At 42.8% G+C, this 22270-nt stretch overlaps 1 protein-coding gene across 1 annotated transcript; it reads left to right on the forward strand.

The window, feature by feature from the left end:
- Positions 1-962: 962 nt before the first annotated feature.
- LOC119167992 (uncharacterized) lies at positions 963-17735 on the forward strand. The gene is made up of 5 exons (XM_037419443.2): positions 963-1154; positions 9931-10067; positions 10134-10201; positions 12635-12721; positions 17403-17735. Exons 1-5 carry the CDS (start codon positions 1050-1052, stop codon positions 17603-17605), a joined length of 600 nt encoding a protein of 199 aa, XP_037275340.1. The 5' UTR covers positions 963-1049; the 3' UTR covers positions 17606-17735.
- Positions 17736-22270: the final 4535 nt, after the last annotated feature.

The raw sequence follows: 22270 nt of genomic DNA on the forward strand, positions 1-22270 counted from the left end.
TACTAGAAAATGCATATAGAAGTAATTTTAAGGACTGTAGCGCTAATCACGCTGCGCTGACCACGCACGCTTATACGTGAATGTGGAAGTTTCCAACGCTTTGCTAAGACGCGATGGTGATGGCACCTATCCATCGCCTTGCGTTCCTCACCTTATCACCTCTGAAACGGGCGCGCACACTCGTCTCAGAGCAATGTGCTTCGTTTTGCAAGAAGACTGCCAGGTGGTGCTCATGTCTCACGTTTGACGTGACTTGATGCGCTCGTTTGCCTCCGCTGCACACTCGAGGCACTCTAACGCAGCGCCTTTCAAATACCATTCACCGATTTCCTTGCGCAGAACATCAAATTAATTGTTCACTCTCTCCACACGCAAGACTATCTTCTTTCGACGACATTTGCAGATTACATGCAGATACGGGGCCAATTTTTTTTATTCGTTTTATTTCTACTCTTTGAGTTTTTAATCATGGGCAAGCTTATATCTTTTCACTCACAACGAACGGCACCGACACCGACGTCAATGCCGGAAGTGCTGCAAAAGTAGCTATTTGAAGCTTTCGCGTCTAATACTCATTCGTGCGCTCACACTGCTGTCGGTGCGATCCTGACGCTACAATTAAAAGCTCCGCTTTCTTTTTTTCAGAAAACTTCGCGAAAACTCGTCAAGGCTCCATCCAGCATGCAATTGGTGCTGAGCCAGTGATTACCAAGAAAGCTCCCGAGATTGTAATGCAAGTCTGAATACGAAAGGAGTGCGATGTGGCGTGAAAGCTTTTGTAGCAGCAATATTGTTCATCCAACTTCTTTGAGAATCGGACAACCTGCTTACATTGTTGCGCATATAGTCTTAGAATTTCACAGTGAAGAAAACAATCGCGTGTCAGCTTGCGATGTGCGGAGTCCATTAAAAACACTTGCTGTAGTCACCTATGAACGATGCTGCTTAGAATCTGGCTCATTGTAATTTCAATAGGCTTAATTTTACCACTTATGTGGCTTCCACTTTGTGTCCAGCGTAAGCTCTAAAACGACGCTAGCGCAAAGAACATGGTGGAGACGCTGGTAGTTAAAATTTTTGTTTATTGCGGTTGTTTGACGCTAATAGAAGGGAATTCTTGGCCTTTCCCAAGGAAGGCTCACAGCATGAAAAAGGTAGGTTTTTTATGATTATCGTTCATGTATTTACTGTATATTGTTTGTTTACGCTTTTAAGTCAATTTTCAAACATGATTCACAATAATTCATGATTAGCATGTTGCATTATTGTGGCCAGAACAATTACTTAGGTGTCGTGTAGAACCATCCCACTGTTCTAAACATGAACTTTGTGATATATAAGCTTCGTCAATATTCCAACAAGTACTGGATGGGTTTATTAGTCGAGTTGCATAATGAGCGTATTCACGTTGCCGGCATTAACACAGCTTACCACCTCATTTGTGGTAACAATGTTAGAGTGAAAAAAAAGTTAACAGTCTTGTTTATAAAGGTTGCATCGGAAAATTGACTACGCATAATCCGAAAACGCTAACAGTCATGCTTGCCCGCTAAAGCACTGTGCCGGTCCTTGTTGAAAAGTGCAAGGCAAAAATGAGTGATAAGACCTGCATATCTAAAGCGCAGAAGTATAATACTGGGTGACGTACAAACTGATGTAATAATCAAGAACGCTTCAGGGTGTTCCAGGTCAGTAACATGAAGGACGAAGCGAAAAGGGCGAAAGTTTTGGGGCAAGAGTTTAAGGCAATGTCTTAAGTGTCCAGGAACAGACGAAGGAAAGAGCACAAATTTAGGACTAATGTAGCCATCTCTGATTTCGCAATATGAGTGGCTTCATGGATAGTCTCAGAAGCTACTGAAAAAGTGCAGGGGAAGATGAGTGCTCGTTTGCGGCCACAAAAGACAACAATCACATTTTAGTAATCTGGGTTCGCATCTTATAGAAGCGACATTTTGGAAAGAGCGAGTGCGTCGCGACGTGCCGTCAATAGATTATTTGACTAATCGAAGTTCAATGGTCCTCGGATATCTGTGGGTTATACGAACTCCAATCTAGAGAGAACTATATAGTCAGCATGCATGTTGAGGAGCTTACTATTGAGGTGCTAGGGGTAGCCAGTTCTCGGGTGAGTTACATGACCCATCAAGTGTTGATGAAAGCATGTCGAACGCTGAAGACAGACAATATCTCGCCAAAAAGTAGCAGCCATAATCTGTGAGAAGCTCCGCGAAAAGAAGGTATATGTGATCCCATCGTTAGATAGAAAAGTGGCGATAATGGTGGCGCCCCACATCGGGAGAACCCGTGTGATTACCATGACAGTCGAATAGTCTGTGGCAACGGCAATGCGCTTTTGCTAAGGACTCACATGAGAAAACATGAAAGTAGGTTCGATCTTACGGGGAAGGATAATTGATAGAGGATGTCATCATAATGCATATTTACAGCTTTTGCGTCGTTCGCAGCGCCCACAGGTTCTGACCAACTGCTGATGAGAACGGTATATTTCAAAAGCAAGCACCGACGGATGTAGTTTGAATGACGCCAACGTGTCCACTGTCGAATGCATCGGGAAATTGACATTATACTGAGTGCACAACCACGCATCGTCCAGGATGTGGAAGTGCTTGGCAAGGTACAATGCCGTGGCCATAGAATGGTACGGTCCCGAATTCGCCTAGACTTGAAGAAGGAACGACGTAAACGAATACGGAAGAAGCCAATTAATGACCTAGAACTGAGACGGAATGTACAGGAATTCAGAGTCTCGCTTCAGAAGAGGTACTCGGCTCATATCGAAGATAACAGCCTTAGCGTTGACGCAATGAATGATAATCTGTTAAGTACCATTACGGAGTGTGCCGTGGAAGTTAGAGGTACTGTAGTTCGACAGGACACTGGGAAGCTGTCCCAGAAAACAAAGAATTCTATAAAAAAGCGTCAAAGCATGAAATCCTCAAGTACCACAGACAAAATAGAGTTGGGAGAGCTTTCTAAGTTGATTAATAAGCATAAGATATTCGATGTAAGAAGGTATACCATGAGGAAAATGAACACACTCCGAAAAATGGAGGAAGCGCTCAAGCAGCGAAGAGAAATCTTGGGATAGGCAAAAACCAGATGTATGCTCTAAGGGACAACGAAGGCAAAGCAACTACTATTATGGAGAGGATAGTAAACTTAGCAGAAAAGTTTTACAAAGATCTGTACAGTAGCCAGCACAACCACGACGTTATTATAAGAACTAGCAGTAACCGAGATGAGACCCCATCAGTAATGACAGAAGAAGTCAGAAAAGCCTTGATGATCAAGCAAAGAGGCAAAGCTGCTGGTGAAGGTCAGGTAACATCAGATCTGCTAAAAGATCGCGGACAGATTGTGTTAGAACTAGCGACCCTGTTTACGAGGGGTCTCCTGACGGGAGGAGTACCAGAATCTTGGAAGAATGCTAACATCATCCTAATACATAAGAAAGGAGATCACAAGGACTTGAATTACAGGCCAATGAGCTTGCTCTCCGTAGTAAACAAGGTATTTACAAAGGTGTTTGCTAACAGAATTAAAACGACATTAGAATTCAATCAACAAAAGAAACAAGCAGGATTTTGAACAGGCTACTCAACAATTGACCACATTCTCATGTTCAATCAGGTAATAGAGAAATGCTCAGAATATAGCCAACCACTATACATAGTCTCCATAGATTGCGAAAAGGCGTTTGATTCAGTAGAAATATCAGCAGTCATGCAGAGACAGCGGTATCGGGGCGTCTACAAAGCATATATAACCATCCTAGAAGAAACGTACAGAGGATCAACTTCTACCATAGTGCTTCCTAAAAAAAACAAGAGAGTAGCAATCAAGAAGGGCAAAAAGCAGAGAGATAAAATCTCCGCAATGCTATTTACCGCGTGCTTACAGAGTTATTCAGAGGCCTAAAATGGGAACAGTTAGGCATAAGATGTGTTATAGAGAGTACTTTAGTAACCTGCGCTTCGTCGATGACATTGCATTGCTGAGTGACTCAGGGGACGAATTGCAATTCATCATTATGGAGTTAAGCAAGGAGAGCAAAAATGTAGGTCTTAAAATTAATGTGCGGAAAAGGAAAGTCATGCACAACCTCGGAAGAGAACAGCACTTCGAGATAGGTAATGATGAACTTGAAGTTGTAAAAGTCCATGTCTACTAAGGACAGGTAATAAACGTGGATTCGAACCACGAGACTGAAGTAACTAGAAGAATAAGAATGGGGTGACGCACATTTAGCAAGCACTCTCAAATCATGACAGGTAGATCCCCACCATCCCTCAAAAAGAAGATATATAACAGCTGCCTCTTGCCGGTACTTAGCTATGAAGCAGAAACCTGAAGACTTACAAAGAGAGTTCAGCTTAGATTGAGGACGACGCAGCGATCAACGGAAAGGAAATTGGTAGGCATAACCTTAAGAGAGAAGAAGAGAGCAGAGTGGATTAGCGAACAAACCGGGGTTAAGAATATTATAAATGAAATCAAGAAGAGGACACGGATATGGGCCGGGCTTGTAACACGTAGACAGGATAACCACGGGTCATTAAGAGTAACTAACTGGATTCTTAGAGAAGGCAAGCGGGTCAGGAGGAGACAGGAGGGTATGTGGGCAGATGAGATTAGGAAGTTTGCGGATATAAATTGGCATCAGCAAGTACAGGACTGTGTTGACTGGCGGAACATAGGAGAGGCCTTCTTCCTGCAGTGGACGTAGTCAGGCTGATGATAAGGATGATGTTTTATGTTAGAATGAGTCCTTCATTCGACACGGCATCCCACAATTATTAAAAGAATTTATTCTACTGTTACAGTAAAAACAACACAAAATTATTTATTAGTGCGTGAAGGCTAGTCAATCTTCAAAATTAACTATTCATAGTCCTCTCCCATGCACGGATGGTGGGCTTTTTTCTCCTCTGGATAACACGTTAAACGTTTGTTTAAATAGGGAAATCTTTATTATAGTCTTCACGTGGTGTTGTATAGTGTAATGTAATGTATTCACTTGCAGTGTTTGTTAAACCTTAAAAAAAGAAGAAATAGGTGTTTCATGAGAAGACGGAGGAGAGGTCAGCATTGAAAGTTTGTTTCTGGCCTGCTACTCTTCACGGGGGCAAGATTAAATGGGAAAGAATTAGAATCGTATGATGAGGAGTGATTGTGGTAAAGCACAATGAGTCACTGCACACAATACCTTGATCGGTGTAGTACACGCACAAAAGTCTATACATTAATAAATGCTCTAAAGACTGGAATTCACTGCTTTCTTGCTTAAAACTGTGAGCAGGCCCTTTAAACTGTGTTGGGCGTGATCCACACGTTCTTAAGCACCCAAAAGTTTCTTTTCTTAAAGGGTTCGGCAGTCCAGGTCATCTGTGGGGCGCTTAAAAGACAGTCTTTCAACTGCGTATAAAGGGAATGCACACACGATGTGATTAATAGTCTCTGACGTGTTACAAAAGTTGCAGCTAGGATTTTCGTCTTGTCCAATCTTGCATAAGTATCGCCGCGTGTATGCAACACCCAAGCGCAGTCTATGTAGTAGCGTTTCTTGGTCTCACCTTCGAGCGGAAGACGGAAAGCACGACAAGAGGGAAGCGTGTGAAGAGCTCGTGGCGATAATCCAGATCATACCATCGTCCTTGCATAGATGTCTTCATACCTTTAGACAGCAAGGCGTTGACGTCTAATCGGGAAAGTGAATTGATATCACTTCGCCACTAGTGTGTGCAATTTTCGCTTCTGCATCAGCTTGTTCATTCCCAGCAGTGCCACAGTGACTGGGAATTCATTGCAACGCAATGGTAGGTCCGCACTGAAATGCCTTATTCAACATATTCATTATGTCGCTCAACGGAGGACTGTATGCAGTGTCTCGTTTCATGTAGTTTCTAACTAGCAGTAGTGCCAGCTTTCAGTTGCAAAATAATGTCCATTTCACTGGACTCTGCTGTAAAATGTAGCACGCAGCTTGTTGGACGCCGGTCAGCTCGTTGGCAGTAGATGATGTCCAGTGTGCTATTTTGAAGCTTTGAGTGATTCCCAATTGAGCCACAGTGAAAGCTGCTACTGAGGAGGTCTGCGTGACAAAGCCATCTGCAAAAATACGTACCGCATATCCGTACATATAGTCAATATACGACAAAGTGAAATGCTTAGGACCAGCAGTTGGTATTTTTGACTTATTTGTTATCCCTGCGATCGAAAGTCGCACGATCCGCTTAGGAATCGTCCAGAGTGGTATGTCGGGGATAACATGTGGTGCATAATTTGAAGGCAGCGCATCTGTGTGCGACATAACAGCTTCTCAGTATGCAGCATTGGTTCTTGTGTTAAAAGTGTCTGCCAGTGGATGGTGTCGTTGCCTTGTCAGTAGCTTCAGATGTACTCGTAGTAGTTCGTGTTGAAGATAAACACGAGCTGGACAAGCACGTGCTTCTGCAATAGTGCTACATATAGAAGTACATCGAGGTACTTCTTGGTAAATTCTTGGGGATCGCGCCTGAGCTCTTTCGAGTGTACGGACAGCCGTTGTGCGAGCACGGGAGAGAACAGGAGCACTGTAGCGAAGTTATCCAATAAAAAGTGCCTGGTATAGCTGCAGTAGAGATGATTCCGATGGTCCCCATTATTTTTCAGACATATATCAAATGACCTGGACATAGCTGTCTGTTTTTTTTCTTAGCGATGAGATGTGCTTCGATCAAGGCAAATCACCATCGATGATAACTCCGAGGAACTGGTGATGAGTTACCGAAGTTATTATGTGCCCATTGATCACTATGGGGTAGCAAGCCATGAACTTTTCGTGAATGGCAGGGTTGCACTTTTCGTCGGTGACAGCTGCAGTCCGCAGGTATTGAGGTATGCAGACGTAGTCGATACTGCACGTTGTAGTTTCTTTTGTACTTGCAAACGTGTTAGACTTGTGGTCCAAATGCAAATGTCATCTGCGTACACAGGCACTGAGATTTCGCCTCCTAGTTTACTGAGATTTTTAACGAGGCCAACAAGTACAATCAAAAATATAGTTGGGCTCAGGACTCCACCTTGAGACGCGCCACGATAGACGGGATGCTTATTTGTGTCACCGTTGGCAGTGGCCATGAATATAGTTCGTTCTTGAAGATAGCTGGCTATTCATTGATGCATGCGGCCACCATTGCTATAAACTTCAAGAGCATTTAAAATGGCGTGATGAAAAACATTGTCGAATGCACCTTTGATATAAAAAAATACTGCAGCCGTCTATGATGTTCAACGGTTGCTACCAAGTCAATCACACTGCCAATTGATGACCTTTCCTTCCGGAAGCCAGTCATGACGTCTGGGTATACTCTTTGATTTTCTAGGAACCATTCCAAGCGCATCAGAGCCTTTCCTTTCATGAGTTTTCCTACAGAACTTGCTAGCGCCACATGTCTGCAGAACAGCATATCACGGGGAAGCTCGCCTGGTTATAGCAATGCCTCGTGCTAGTTTTCCAGTGTGCCGGTAAAGTTCCAGTTGCCCAAGCAAGGTTGTACAAAGACAGCGGTTCTTAGGTTGCCCGAGGACCAAGGTGGTGCAGAGTAGCACGAGTTATTTCATCAGGCCGAGGTGCACTGTAGCGTTGCGAAGTGGACATAGCCACACGAAGCTCTTGCAGCGTGAAGGTATGGTCGAGACAGACGTCTGTCGTAGGGGGTGCGCTCCGAAGCAGTGAGCCATCCGTTGTTGCAGAGCCAGATAGGTGCATGCAAAATTCTTCTGCGATCTGTTTCTCGTTGCATGCTTGTATGATGGCCGATGCACGGAAAGGAAGCATTTGCTGAAGAGAAGATACTAGAGATCATATGACATGCCATATTTTATACATTAGGTTTCGTGGGTCCAGGGTGATGCAAAATGACTTCCAGTTTTACTGGCCAAGCTTTTCTTGCTACCTCTAAGTTTTCTTTTGCACGTTTCGAGAGGTCCTCAAGTCTGTGATCGATTTCGTCCACCTGTATTTGCGTTCATCTCGACGATGAACTGCCCGCAGCTTTTTGTATACCACATCAACCAGCTCCCTGGAATTAGATGTTGAGACAACACGTGTAGTGGTCTGTACTGCTTTGGCAATTCTTTTTTCAATTTCTGTCGGAGAAACTATAGAGCTACAAGACTGTTCTAGGTCTTCATTCTGAGAATTGCTGACTTTCTACGAAAGCATGCGGAGAGAAGGTGACCGTGTTGAAATTTTTCTTTTTGCTGAGCAACACGTCATGAAATGACGCCAAATATATGTACAAGTGTTGCACGCACAGACGTAAGTTGAAGAGTTGCAGATGTTTATGTAACCAGTAGTTTGCACTAGCGCAAGGATGTCAACTGGAACATGCGTATTAGCAACACCATAAGCTCATATGGAGCACTGATGCTCGCGAACATGCTGGCCCAGAACAGTGCTACAGAAATCAACTTCAGCGTATAGCACTTAACCACAATTGACGTTAACCTGACGTGACGGCTGTATCAAGGGAGTACATACGTAATGGTTATAAAATTGGGTTGGCAGCACTGCAACCACAATATTGACGTTTCATGAAGATTAGCGTCTATGTAAGAAGTAGTTCCGAGGCCTGGTGTAGTTCTGTGGGAGAATGCTCGACTGCCACGCAGAATGTCTGCATTAGATTCCTGCTGGGACCCTGAAATTTATTATTTGCAATCGTCGTGGCGTTAACGCTGCCAATGTGAGTTTTTTTTAATACTGAAATTTATGATATGCTTTCGTTAGGTCGACGCTATCGATGTCGGGTATTGCTTAACACTCACGCGTTGAAACTGCCTTTGTGTGTTTTCGTCGTTCCTCGGTAGATAGTAAGTGCCAACCACCTGTGGCACATACCCGCATACCAGAGGCACATACCACCCCGTGGGTACGTGCCACTGTCTGGCGGGAAGTGTTTGACGGCGTACTTGACAGAATCGTGACATAATTCATGTTATGACCAGTGCGTCATAATCATCAAAGCATCTTAATCCTCGCATCCTAGTTTTGGTTCACGCCAAGGGGGTGACCACGAAAGCACCCAAACGTAAGCGGCTAGATAGATAGACAAATTGATGAGCTCAATGTCTCCGAAGTTCCCCAAGAAATGCTTCACATTTGAAAGAAGGACCAAAAAGGATCAGGAGGACCGAATAACATGCCAGCCCAGACGCTAATACCCAAGAAAGTGGAGCGAAGCACATGGAATAAAAAGACAAAGAAGAAAAGAAAGGAAAAAAACTTAATTCGGAAGGGTTTGAGACAGGGGTCATGAGCTTGATGGGTGGCGCCCCAAGTGCAGGGCTTCACTAACGGCTGCCGCCTGCCTGACGTGACGCAGAAGTTCAAGCTGCACCTCTGGGTAAGAGCTGGTGAAGGCTATGAAGGATTCAGCATGGAAAATGAAAGATTGCAATCAAGATAAAAAACGAGCACAAATTTTAATTTTAAGGTAAGACTTTGTAAGTCAAGACTGAGTCCAAACATATATCTGTGCATTGTGTTAGAGGGTTTTGTGGAGTATGTCGCTGAGTTCCTTGCTCGTTCCTTTGCAGGTGGTTGGCGACGGTGGTGGTGCTCTCAGCGATTATTTCTCTCTCTATCTTCTTCTTCGAAATCACCATTTCACACTTGTCATGTTCATTTACAATTCAGACAAGGAACTTTCGACGTTTACTGTAAACTCAGTATGAACATCTCGCCTTATCTTCATGTTATCCGTATCATTAACCTGGGCATCGTGATTTGTTTGTTATTAGGGGATCGCTAGTGTTATTAGAGAATCCAAAGTAGTGCTTTACTTCAGACTCACCCTTGGAAACATTGAGTTTATTCAGTGTATTATTTTGACTGTTATGTCTGCAATTTTTTTGTTTCAGCTTTTTTCTACGAAGGATCCCATATGGACACACACGACATCTGGAAACACCAATATAAGATGTTTAGTGGACAAGGTTAACGAAATGGAAACGAAGTCCGTACTCTTCACACGATCTTGCTACAACCAGAAATATAAGTAATATTCTAGACATATCAAACTGAAAATGAATACCTATATATTTGTAATTTACATATCTTACAGGGTGTCTAGAATGTTTAAAGGAATATTTGATAAAGACCGCAAAAAGAATATGGACGTCATAAATTTAGGTATGTCGGAGAGCTCACTTCTACCTTTTTATAATTCAATTTCCATCAACATGTCAAGTTTTAAATATATCAGTCGATATTTTCAAACGTTTCTGCCAAATGTTTGAAAATATCAACTATCAAAATTATCAGTCGATATTTTTCAAACGTTTGATATTTTCAAACATTAGGCTATATACATGCTTTAACTATGGTTTCTAAGTAGGTAAGTGCTTCAAAAGCGGCATGAAGCTTGTAACTATTAATATGTACATGAATGTTAAAAAATATCATGATTGCGTCTTTCCACGACCGGCGTTTGTGGACTTCTGGGACCGTAGTTCAGCCCTCTCTCTCGAAAGACCCTTGATTCTCACTGTTATTTTTAGAGAAGCGCTGATGACATGTCAATTGGTGGTAGTGTATTGAAAACATGCCAGTTCTTGCATGAGAAAAAAATTCACGTAATCCAGGCCTAGTACCGACTCGGAGGAACTTCGCCATTATCCGCCGTAACAAGTTGCCTGTAATATTTTAGGAGCGAGGTGCACCAACATATATAGCTACAGAGAACTTTATCATGCAATCAACAGAATATTCGCAAACTAAGGCTCTTTTTTACAAACAGCGATCAGTTAATGAGCTTGGGGAAAAACGTGTATGCCGTATCCATGTGAATGACTATCGAGAAGAACTTGATAAGGTATATATGAGGAGCGTGCCCGACAAGCTAACCTTATGGAGTGGATATCTGCGCATGTAATTAACGCACTATACGAAAGAGTGTTCGTATCAAACCAGCTATTTTGAAGGAAATGAGCAGTCTATAACTGAATTCGGCCCCCAGATTGCATCATTATTTAAATTTTAGCTTGGCTACGCCACATTGGAGCAGTTTTAAAATGAAAAATGCATACGACGTCTGCACCATTGACCAGAACCAACCCTTGAATAGAAAATTTACGTCGTAGAGTTTTCTCTTTTTGGGGATCCGAGTGAGTCGGGGTATATCATAGTCACTTGGTGGTAATGATAGCTAATTGACAATTAGACAAGAAACATAGAGGGGATGTTATTTCTTGTAATTGTAATGTAATTGTGAAGAAATAATAGTGCTCAAAATGGCTCAAAATGATAACTTACCACTGCCAGAGACCAACTTATGTCGACGGTTCTTCGGGAGTCGCAGGCCATCTAAAAGTGTAAAGAAAATGAACACATTCGGGCTAAGTGGTTCATTACTATATTTTCTACAACATCCCACCACTGTTCGGGTCTAATATTAAAAAAACAGCCTCTATACCAAGAAAGTGAAATGAGTCAGTTATCAATATTGTTTTTTAAAAGGTCAAGAAGACGTCTGAGATGAAGGCCGCGCCTGACTGCTGTCAATGACCACAAACGATCAAAGTGTGAGATAGATTCTCAAATAAGACGGCATTTTGAGTCTCCATCTGATGACACGGGCATTCAAAATTCAAGAAAATGTCACTAACAAGATTATAATGAATAAAGTTTCAAGTATGAAAAGAGTGCACCAAGATTTTCCCCAAAATTTTTAACAGATGACCAAAAACGTTTCTGTTAAACAAACGAAAAACTTTTAAACGTATGCGACAGACGGCCACAGTTGAGTGCTTGAAAAAAAAACCTAAAACAAAAATAAAAAAACCGCATAACACACGTCGGCGTACCCTCCACCCAAGAGGCTACCATTAGCAAGTCAATGGTAAACGCCATGCTTATTGTGCTTTTTTTGTTAAAGGCATGTTGCAATGCATTGATACCTTAAGGCACAATCATCCTAACATTCCTAGAGAGATTGATCAATAGGCTAAAAGGAACGGTTATGGCATCCGACCTGACATAGCTGGAGGATTGAAAACATGGATAACAATGCAACAGCCTACACTGCCTTCATCATGAGCCTTCTCCTGTTCTATACAGTGAGACCAAATTTTGCGAATCCACCTGCACTCCTGAATTCACTCTTCAGACTTTCATTTCAGAGCTTGCAATGTTGCCACATATTCTCTAATGAACATTTGGCAGGTAATATACCATGACACTTTAAATACCAAAACATTTTGCTAGAGGTGGTGAATCAGTGTAAGAGGAGCCTATTTTGAAACCTTTGAATTCGTCGTACTGATCTGATCAATACAACTTTTTGTAAGTATTTATTACTTTCCGTAAATGACTAAGGTACAACACACAGGCATGAACGACGGAAATGGCTCCAGAACCACTTTAGTTGAAAAATTGTGCCATAATAAATTTATTGAAATAAAGAAATACTTCCTATCAAGTGGTTTATTTGCCTCTCAAAGCAGCGGTATAAATATTGATGACATTTAGGGGATAAAACTATTCGGCTTTTAAAACTTTCGCCAGAAAATATGGGTATTGTGTGCAACATGTTTCAGTAACAAAATCTCTTATCTTCCGTTACAGGGAGGGGAATGAGCTTTCAAGAGGATCTGCTGTTCGCGACTGACGACTACAGATGCGCAGTGATTATGGTCACGACCACTGTTTGCGGTTGGTTTTTAATTTTCATAGCGCGCACAACCTGCTTGCAATACGTTCACATCACTTTTTGCAACACGTTCAACCCCACATTTTATGTTGAATATATTACATGTGTACAAACTATTTACCTATCTCAATTTTATTTTGCAAAAGCACAAATTTTTTTGGAGATTTTCATCCCTTCACACGTTCGCTTATAACATTAGGGCTGGAGTTAGTCTGAAGTGAGTTTGCAGATGACACAGAACAACGTAGGTTCCACAGGAGAAAACTTTTCGCAGCTAGTATTTCAAGTCTAAGGACTGCGACAACATTGCTGGTTCTGCGAGTTGGATCATCTCATTCATTCCACTATTACGAAAGGCTTCATCTGTACAAACAACACTTGACTGCAGAAAAAACCACCCCCAGTGTTTTCGCAGCAGTCAAGGCGCAAACTTGATATTACAAGTGAAGCCCTGTGCATGCTAATGTACATAGGCAACCACAGGGCCTCGTCTTTTGTTGCTTTTGAGACACAGTTTCTTAAAAATCAAAAACCTGGAAGGCTGCGTCCGCCAGTCCACGTTCCAGAAAAGCAGAAAGCGCAGCCAAGTGAGCTGTGGGCTGATTGCAAAGAAAGGGCTGGTCGCTTCGTCATACTGCCATTCGCCATCACAGGCGAGCATCGTACGAAACCGAGTACGAGACAGCCCTGACGACATCCGTTTATAGGCGTCTACACGCAAACAAATTGATTATACGCTTAAAGTAAAAGACAAAAATCTTAGTTAGCTATGCATCTTACTATCATTGGCGCAAAACTCATTTTACCAGAGCAAGTCATCACTGCGCTTTCAACGCGATAGCGTTACAGAGCTCCTTTCGCCGAAATTTCGGCATAGGTGTCGGCCTCAGCGTCATTGGTAGTGATAGACCTTGTGAGTCCCTCAAAAATTGAGAAATATGAGAATAAAATAAAAGTTTTCTGCGTTTGATCGTGGATCAAACATGGTTCATTTGCATGGAAACCAAGTGTTCTCCGACACAGCCACGCATGCACTTGTAAATGTAGTGAAAGTAACTTCATCTGCTTGAAAATGGAGTGAAAGTAACTTTCATGCTTTACAAACACACGCGTCTGCTAGACATGGTTCTCAATACAACATGAAACATTGCAGTAATAATACGGGGTATAAGAGTACATTGCCAACGGGTGTTGGAACATGTGATTGTCTGAATGATTTCGAAGTTAAAAGCCAGTCACCCACTACACAAGCCACACTTTCAGGTCTTAGTTCCTAATCAGGGTATTCTGTTACTATGGATCTTCGAATGTTCTTTTGACTGTTGTCTTCCATTTGTGTATTCTGCAAAACTGTATACGTGCGTGTCAGTCTGTGTGGGTTACGACTGAACGCCAAACAAATATGAAAAGGGTGATCAAAAACATTTTGTGATTTGCTAATAAGACGTACGCGTTCACAATAACTAATTAAAACCTGTACACTAACACGTAAAAATTTATGAGCAAGACACTTTGTTGTAACTTCTAATTCAGTATATGGGAGGTCCCACCCAGTGTGTGTGATCTTTTAGCAAGTGTGCTAATTGTGCCTGCACTGCGAACACCGCATGACATTGTACGCACCTTGGTCAAAGACTTTGTTGAGCTCAGCAGCCTACGCTACCGTGTTTTTATAAAAAAATGGTAGCAAAAGACTGACAGCAGAATGACATTATCGCAATGTCTCAATCGTCTGTGTGTAGATCATTCGAGCAATTCACTAATGCACACGTCGAACAACTCGTACTCAATGTTTTAGATTTCCTGCTTCATACAACAGCTATGGACGTCGGCAAAAGAAACCGTTGTTTTTCAACCCTTCCCGTTCGTGGAAATTTGCAACGGAACAGTACTTTAGATTGAGCCGTTTTGTCATATCGTGGTGAGCTGTCACGTTTGCTTTCGTTTTGCCCATCGCCTTGGCCAGCGTCCCCACAAGCACAATCATAACTCGATGGCACGTCCGAATAGCAAAGAAAAATTCACAGCTCTCTGGTGGGGTGTTAAACGCGCAGGCGCAAGACTAAGTTACTTATGAAGGTCAGAGCAAACAGAAAAGAGACAGGAAAGTACACTGTGCTGGCACTGGCTGTCCTCTCACCTTCTGATTGCGCTTTCCTTCACTACTATATTCCAACTAGACAAACTGGCTATCTTGTTGCAATGTTAAGCTAAACTATTGTTTAACACTTACTAATTGTTCCTCGTTCCGCAACAAGCTTTGCACAGAAGCCAGATTTCACACTGTTCAGTTCTTTTCTTTTAGTTCAGATACGCGGCGCTAAGTGCAATGACCAAATATCAACATTCTGCTATAAATAAGCACGAAATTGGAATGTGAATTCACTTTGGTTATATATAGTGGGTAACACAATCAAATTACTCAAGGCAATAGACCAACAAAATTTCAAAAAGTGGTTGGTGGCAGAGGATGAGAAACAAACGTTTATTTAACAAAACAATATAGCGGCTCAGGTCACGCTTCTACCCTAGGTGGGAGGTCTCATTCCAGGAACCATCTGGCTTTCACTCCCTCCTAGTCCCTGGCTTCAAGACGCCGTTGTTGGCACGCGTCCTCTGAAGCGAGCTTGGCCTCCCACGTTTCAATACGGTGTTCGTTTGCTTAACCAGCGTCGCAGGCATTCGGTGAAGGCGATGTGTCTGTTGTGTGTATTGCATTCGGAGGCGAGGATAACGTGTGCTAAGGTTGGGTACGCCACAAAATAGGTGGAGATATTCATGCAATGTTAGATAAAGACTATGCAAGAGTGCACGCTGCATGTTGGTATCACTCGAAAGTCTCCCCAGCATGATGCTGTGCTTTTTGTTGACCATTATTTGTAGTGGTGGGATTTTGTTTTCTGTGTCTAGCCTGGTGGCATGTGTGTCACCACCCCGTTACAAAAGGGCATACTCATGGCATTCGTTGATTCATCCAACACCTGTGTTCTTTGTCCATACACCTTTTCACAAGAGAGAAGAATGCCGCCATCCAAGGCTGTGCGAGGTAATACAAAAGCTGACGTCACATTCTCTACAGTGTATTTTAATGGCGTATCACGTATTCAGTGCAGCCCAAACAAGATTTTGAACGGGCCCATAGAACTATTCGTGAAAGGTGTATTGGCCAAACTACCAGAAACACATTTGGAAGATTTCTCCGCCAGGTCTTTGCAAAACACAGTTTTGAGACTCCCAATGAGCATTGTGCACTGAAAGATAGGCAGATAAGATCTTCCGAATAACTATAAAAGTGCCTGTCGACACAAAAAAATCGCTGCGTCACGTGGAATGTTCGCTGCCGTAAAGCCCGCACCAACCACAACGCTATCCTGCAGAACGTTTACCCAAAGCGAACTAGCGCACACTACAAAATATTTAATCATGCATAAAGAGTTACCCAGAACTTTAGAATACAAATTTTATTCAAAAGTGCAAATATAAGTTATGACTGTTCACTGATTTGCGTTGGGATCTCTGCAGTGTGCCTCTGTTCTTGCAGAAAAACACAACAATAATATGTGGCATTTTATGTACCAAAGAACGATATTATTGTTACGGATGTTATTCAGACAAATTTTTATGCTTATTTGTGTTGTAACATCTAGGCAAGCCATTGATTTATATTAACGCTTTCTGTAATCTTTCAGCCTAATTTGTATACCGTCGACGAGAGTTCTTAAAGAAGAAATGGTGACATTGATAATGTCAATTCAGCACGCAAGGATTGCGACAATGATAGAACAATCAATATACCCTTAGGTTGTTCATTATTGAACTTTAGCTTATCTTTATACTAGGCTTAAGGTCAGAACACTACTATTATTGGTAACACGTTATTGTGCTTGACACTCGCGACGCGCTAAATTGCACTAAAAAAAGACACATGGAAGGCAAAGGTAGGACACATACGAGCGCAAACTAACAACACTTTACTCGATGGAAACATGACAATTCTGTATAGGGTGAAAGGACATGCGATAATAGAAGATACGAAAGAAAGAAAAATTATTGAAGCTTTTATGATGCGCATGCTTGGCGAAGACCGGTGTGTATGCACCATCTATACATTTGTCTGACGACAAATTTTCTTCTTACATGGAAAATTGAGATAGCTGACAATGCACAATTTGATGACAACACGCAGACGCTTTCTCCCTTGACGTGGGCAGAGCGCTGGTTCATGCTTTCTTTGTTTTCCCTTTCACCCTACCTATACTGGCGTTTTTATCGAATAAACAGTTGTTCACACTCATGTGTGTCCTACCTGTGCCTCATGTATGTCTTTGAGTGTGTGTGTGTGGGGGGGGGGTGTCTGTGTGTGTGTGTGTGCGTGTGTGTGTCAGTGTTTGTGTGTCTGTGTGTGTGCGTGTGCGTGTGTGTGTGTGCGCGCGCGCGAGTGTGTGTGTGTGTGTGTGTGTGTGTGTGTGTTTGTGTGTGTGTGTGCAATTCAGCGCATCGCGAGTGTCAACCATGTACAACCAACTAGCCCCTACGCTGGCCTTTCCCACTATTCTTGTGCTATTTAATTTCCAAATATATTTCCTGTACAAGCATTATCCTGAAAGTTCAAGGCAGTAAAGTTTACACAACAGAAGCAGGTGTTCTTACTAAAGCATTACCTACTTTTTTTCTCTTTCACAGGTAGGCATCATACGTATGACCTACGAATCAGGGGCGCTTATGTTATACTTCGACCTCCGGCAACGTGCCTCGAAGAATACCTGAAGTACGAAAAGCATGGAAAAGTAATATATGAGCCAAACTGCCCAAGCATACTTAAGAGACAGCAGAAGACGGCGTTGTATGAACCACAAAGAGATCGCTGCGGAAATCGCAATAACTGATGCAGGTATCATTGGGGATCATCACAAACTTTTATGGAGGTAGTCACAACTGCGAGCGTGAAAATACGCACGTTAGCAGGCAATCACATTTATATATCCTGGTAAAAATAAACAGTTGTATTAGTTGTTTCATGCGCGGCGTCAATGTCAAGTTAGAGCTGCAAATAAGATCATATTTCAATATGATACATACGAGCAATTTTGAGCAGTTGAATAATTACAACTGATTTTCAAGTTATTGTGTGGCTGTATATTATTTGTGCCCCTTTTAGGACACTGACGCGTGTCAGGATTATCATGTTTGCACTAGTCATATATTTCGTCATCCATTGATGTCACGTGACACCAAATTTTGTATATGTGGAGCCAGCAAAATTTTCGCGAGCGCATCATGAAGGGCCCATTATACTCCACTCTAGCATTGACGCGCGCGGGCGCTGGCCGCAGCGACGCAACGTTAGCAAAACGCCAGCCCTCTATAGTCTGACGCCAGGAGCAACCAGCGTCCGTCGGCATGGCCCGATAGCAACTGGCGCGAAATGCAAAATGCTGCATTTCACACCGATGCGCTCCCTCTTTTCGTGACGGAGGGACGCCGGACGCGCTGAAACGCGCATGCGTCAAAGCAACGCCGACGCAGCGCGGCGCGCACCTGCGCGTATATGGCAGGACCGGCGCCAGGCGTGGCAACGCTAGCGTGACGCGACGACTTGAACGCCGGCGAGCACGCGCACCGCGTCTCGTCGAAATGTATTGGCACCTTCACGGTGGCAGGTAGTCATGTTCTCACATGACACGCATCTCACGATTATCGTGTTTGCACCAGTCACATACCTTCGTCATCGATTGGTGTCACCTAATACCAAATTTGGCATTTGTGAAGCTAGTGAAACGGCCATGAGCGCATTGTCAGTGTGGCATGTAGTCATGTTGTTACATGACACGCATGTCGTGATTATCATGTTTGAATGAGTCATTTACCTATGTCGTCCATTTCCGTCACGTAATACCAATTTTAGTGCATGTGAAGCTAGCGAAACAGCCGCGAGCGCATCATGAGCGTAGCATGTAGCCTTGTTGTTATATGACACGGCTATCATGTTTACCATGTTTGCACCAGTATCATACCTTCTTCATCTATTCACGTCCCGCAGTAGCAAATTTGGTATAAATGAAGCTAGAGAAATGGCCGACAGCGCATCTTGAGCGTGGCATGTAGTCATGTTAAATGACACGAATCTCATGATTATCATGTTTGTACCAGTCACATACCTTGGTCATCCATTAGCGTACTGTATACCGAATTTGGTATATGCGATGGTAGCGAAATAGCCGTGAGCGCATCATGAGCGTGGCATGTAGTCATGTTGTTACATGACACGCATGTCATGATTTTGATATTAGGGTTTGTCACTTGTGTTCGACTTGCAATCATGCCGTACCATACCACTTTTGCAACATGTCATGTGACTAAACCACCTCAAGAGCAGCAGGACCTTGAAATGTAAATCATGATACTGATGATACACATGTCATGATTTTCATGTTTTGACTAGTCAAATATGTTTATCATACAAACATGTTATGCTATACCAATTTTGGTATTGATATCACTATCCAAATAGACAGGAGGGCTAAAAGTCGTAGGTGGCCTGATAGATAGATAGATAGATAGATAGATAGATAGATAGATAGATAGATAGATAGATAGATAGATAGATAGATAGATAGATAGATAGATAGATAGATAGATAGATAGATAGATAGATAGATAGATAGATAGATAGATAGATAGATAGATAGATAGATAGATAGATAGATAGATAGATAGATAGATAGATAGATAGATAGATAGATAGATAGATAGATACGTTCAAAGTCGCCGCAGATTGCTAAGGAATGCTCTCTATTTAAAACAAGCTGCTTTAAATGGTTCGAGCATTGGACGACCCACTCGTTACGCTATTCGCATTGTGCCATGCTGCTTCTTTTTTCGCTGTTTTAAAACGCTTTATAAGTCATAATACCAGGATTCCTTTGCCGAAATCAAGCCCGCCAAATGCAAGCTTGCCAACTACTTCAAAGCACCGGCGTGGCTTACAGTTAGAATACTGCGCTGGTACCCACCGGAGCCGGGTTCAAGCTCCACTGTGTGATTGCTTGGTACTAAATTTGTTTTTCTAATTTCGCGCGATGTCGTTACGGACACCGGCGGTGGCGGAAGGCAGCTACGGCACTGCGCGAGACCCAAAATGTGCTCCCATAACAACTTTAGCTGCAAAAGCCATGAAGACGGCACCGTGGAGTGCAAGAAATGTACCTGATGAGCTATCCTGGTTTCACGGCTAACTGTCCGATGCATTTCACAGAACGTTGGACAAAAGCAGTGCACAGGTGACCGCTTATACGGGCAGTCTGCACGAACAGCTCACTGCCAGACTACGGAATATTAATACTCCTTCAGGTGTCAAAGGGGTTTAACGATGGGTGCCGACAGATTTGTATGGCTCAGAGCACCAGAGTAGTGTAGTCGGGTAAGGCTTGTTGTTGGCCGTATTCGTTATTTCAAAGGGTTACGGTAGAATAACCTTGAAAAACTAAGACTCGCAAAAAAAGGTAAAGCGATCAGAACGGTCGGGCGCCTAAGTTATTATGCTTATTTGAAATAATGTGTCACCAGATTCCAACTATCTGCGTATGCGAGCATCAATGTTGGCAAGCACACGTTGCACTCACCCATCAAACAGCTGCATCTGATTTTCGATATGTGACATAACTGATACAACGTGGCCTGCAATAACTGTCTCGCTAACGAGTTGTTGCTCTTGCATATTATGGTAATCTCAGAAAGCCGCAGCTCACATCTGCAGACTATAGAGAATGCGCAGGATAGTGTGCATTAAGGTTACCTCATAAGGTTAATTCATTCTCCCGAGCTCGGTCGTTCAAACGAAACACACTCTTCGCGCATTTCACATGAGGTCTGGTGCGCTTCTTCTGAAGTCCGAGCTTTTTGTTATACGACTGATCTGCGGACCCAGCCCAGTCAACTTGTGTGGTGCCAAGAAGACTACGTGCACACCGTGTCTATTGGCAAACTTGTTGAAGTTGTGTTAATGGTAGTCGATGCGCTGAAACACTGCGACCTTGCCTTCTTTTTAGAAGGGGCTAGACGTGTTGCTTTCAACGCGCTTTCATCAGCTATCAAGTAATCTTTCAAATAAATATTGAAGTTTAACACCCAACAGTTCTGCTTCTTTCTAATTCTTTTCTCGAAAATTTATTTTCCAAGTTGCCTACTATGTACCCTTTTAGCACACTAGCAGCATCAGCTACCTTTCGGGGAACGTTGATGATGAAAAAAAGTAGGGTGGAGCTTGCCGAATCAATCTAAGCACACAAGCGGCACCAAACGAAAAAGGCCGACCTTTTTAAAAGAATATGTCTAATTGTTGTCGCCACAACTTGTCACACTGGTATATCAGCTTAAGTCTCCAGCATTTAGGTTCTAACCTGACGTCATGGTAATATCAATATCAGTCAGTGGGCAACTTAACAATCCAATGTCATGTTAAAAAAAAGAAACTTTCAGCATTAGCTTATCCTCGTACTTGCTGAGAGTAGTATATGTATACAGAATACTTGTATGACCAAATAAAGCCACTTCGATCTGTATGCCAGAAAATCACTGTAACGCTTCTATATTGTGTGTGCTACAGATATGTTGAAAATTTATCTATACGGACTACTGTGACCTCCTAAAACTTATCAAGAGAACGCACGGGCAGTGAACACATATTAACGGCCGCACATTACAGTTTCTCTTGTTACCTTTTGTATCGACTGCTTCAGGAAGTGACGCAGCGTGTGAAGGTTCGTGATGATAGTAAATTTAAACTCAGTAGACACGGCTGACCTCGGCCATGGCAGCTGTGCTTTAAATAACTGCCGATATAGTTCGTCCCCCGTAGTGGGTGAAGTTGTTTGTACAAAAAGCCAGTTGCTGACGCCAGAGCCTGAGTAACAGTAAACTGGTCTCAATTCATAAATATAATAACAATATGAAAAAAACACCCATAAACAAAATAATAAGAATGTGGGGTCAAGTGCCCGCCACATTTTGTGAGCTTCATTTTTGAAACCTGGTCACTGGTTGAAAGTAATGGTAATATTGCTGCTAATAAGCAGTGTATTTGGACATATTTGTTGCATAACAGATTGAGTTCTGTTGACATGAACAGAAAAGTTGCGGCGCACAACGCGAGACCTAATCTTCCGACCGGGGAGCCAAACCATGAGCTGCACGGCTTTTGATCTTGGCAAGGAGAAGAACATGCCGCCATGCGACAAACGCCACCTGGTGTTTTGACGTCAGCGTGTTTGATATACTGACCACTTCGGCAAGGACAACCCCATCTAGCAGCCTAGGAATGAAGTACTGCACAGCTTCACAGCGTGTACGTTTCCGTACGTAGCAATCACGTATGCCATGAATAAGTTTTGCAGGCCCAATGGTGAAGCAGCAATAATTTATTGCGCTCGAGACGCGTGGCACAAACTCCGTCTTTCCTATTTAATATCTTGAGCTTGTTACAACGTACCGGGCTGCCAGACGCAGCAAAGTCGGACAATTGTTCTCGGCGGAAATTTGATGTCGTACTTTAA

Source organism: Rhipicephalus microplus, unplaced genomic scaffold (genome assembly GCF_043290135.1).
Source record: "Rhipicephalus microplus isolate Deutch F79 unplaced genomic scaffold, USDA_Rmic scaffold_42, whole genome shotgun sequence".
Classification (NCBI taxonomy): Eukaryota; Metazoa; Arthropoda; class Arachnida; order Ixodida; family Ixodidae; genus Rhipicephalus; species Rhipicephalus microplus.

Excerpts from the sequence above, each read along its gene's own strand:
- LOC119167992 (XM_037419443.2), top strand. The coding sequence starts at position 1,050 with ATGGTGGAGACGCTGGTAGTTAAAATTTTTGTTTATTGCGGTTGTTTG. Across the intron at positions 1,155-9,930 it reads AGGCTCACAGCATGAAAAAG|CTTTTTTCTACGAAGGATCC; the intron begins GTAGGTTTTTTA and ends TTTTTGTTTCAG. Across the intron at positions 10,068-10,133 it reads TGCTACAACCAGAAATATAA|GGTGTCTAGAATGTTTAAAG; the intron begins GTAATATTCTAG and ends CATATCTTACAG.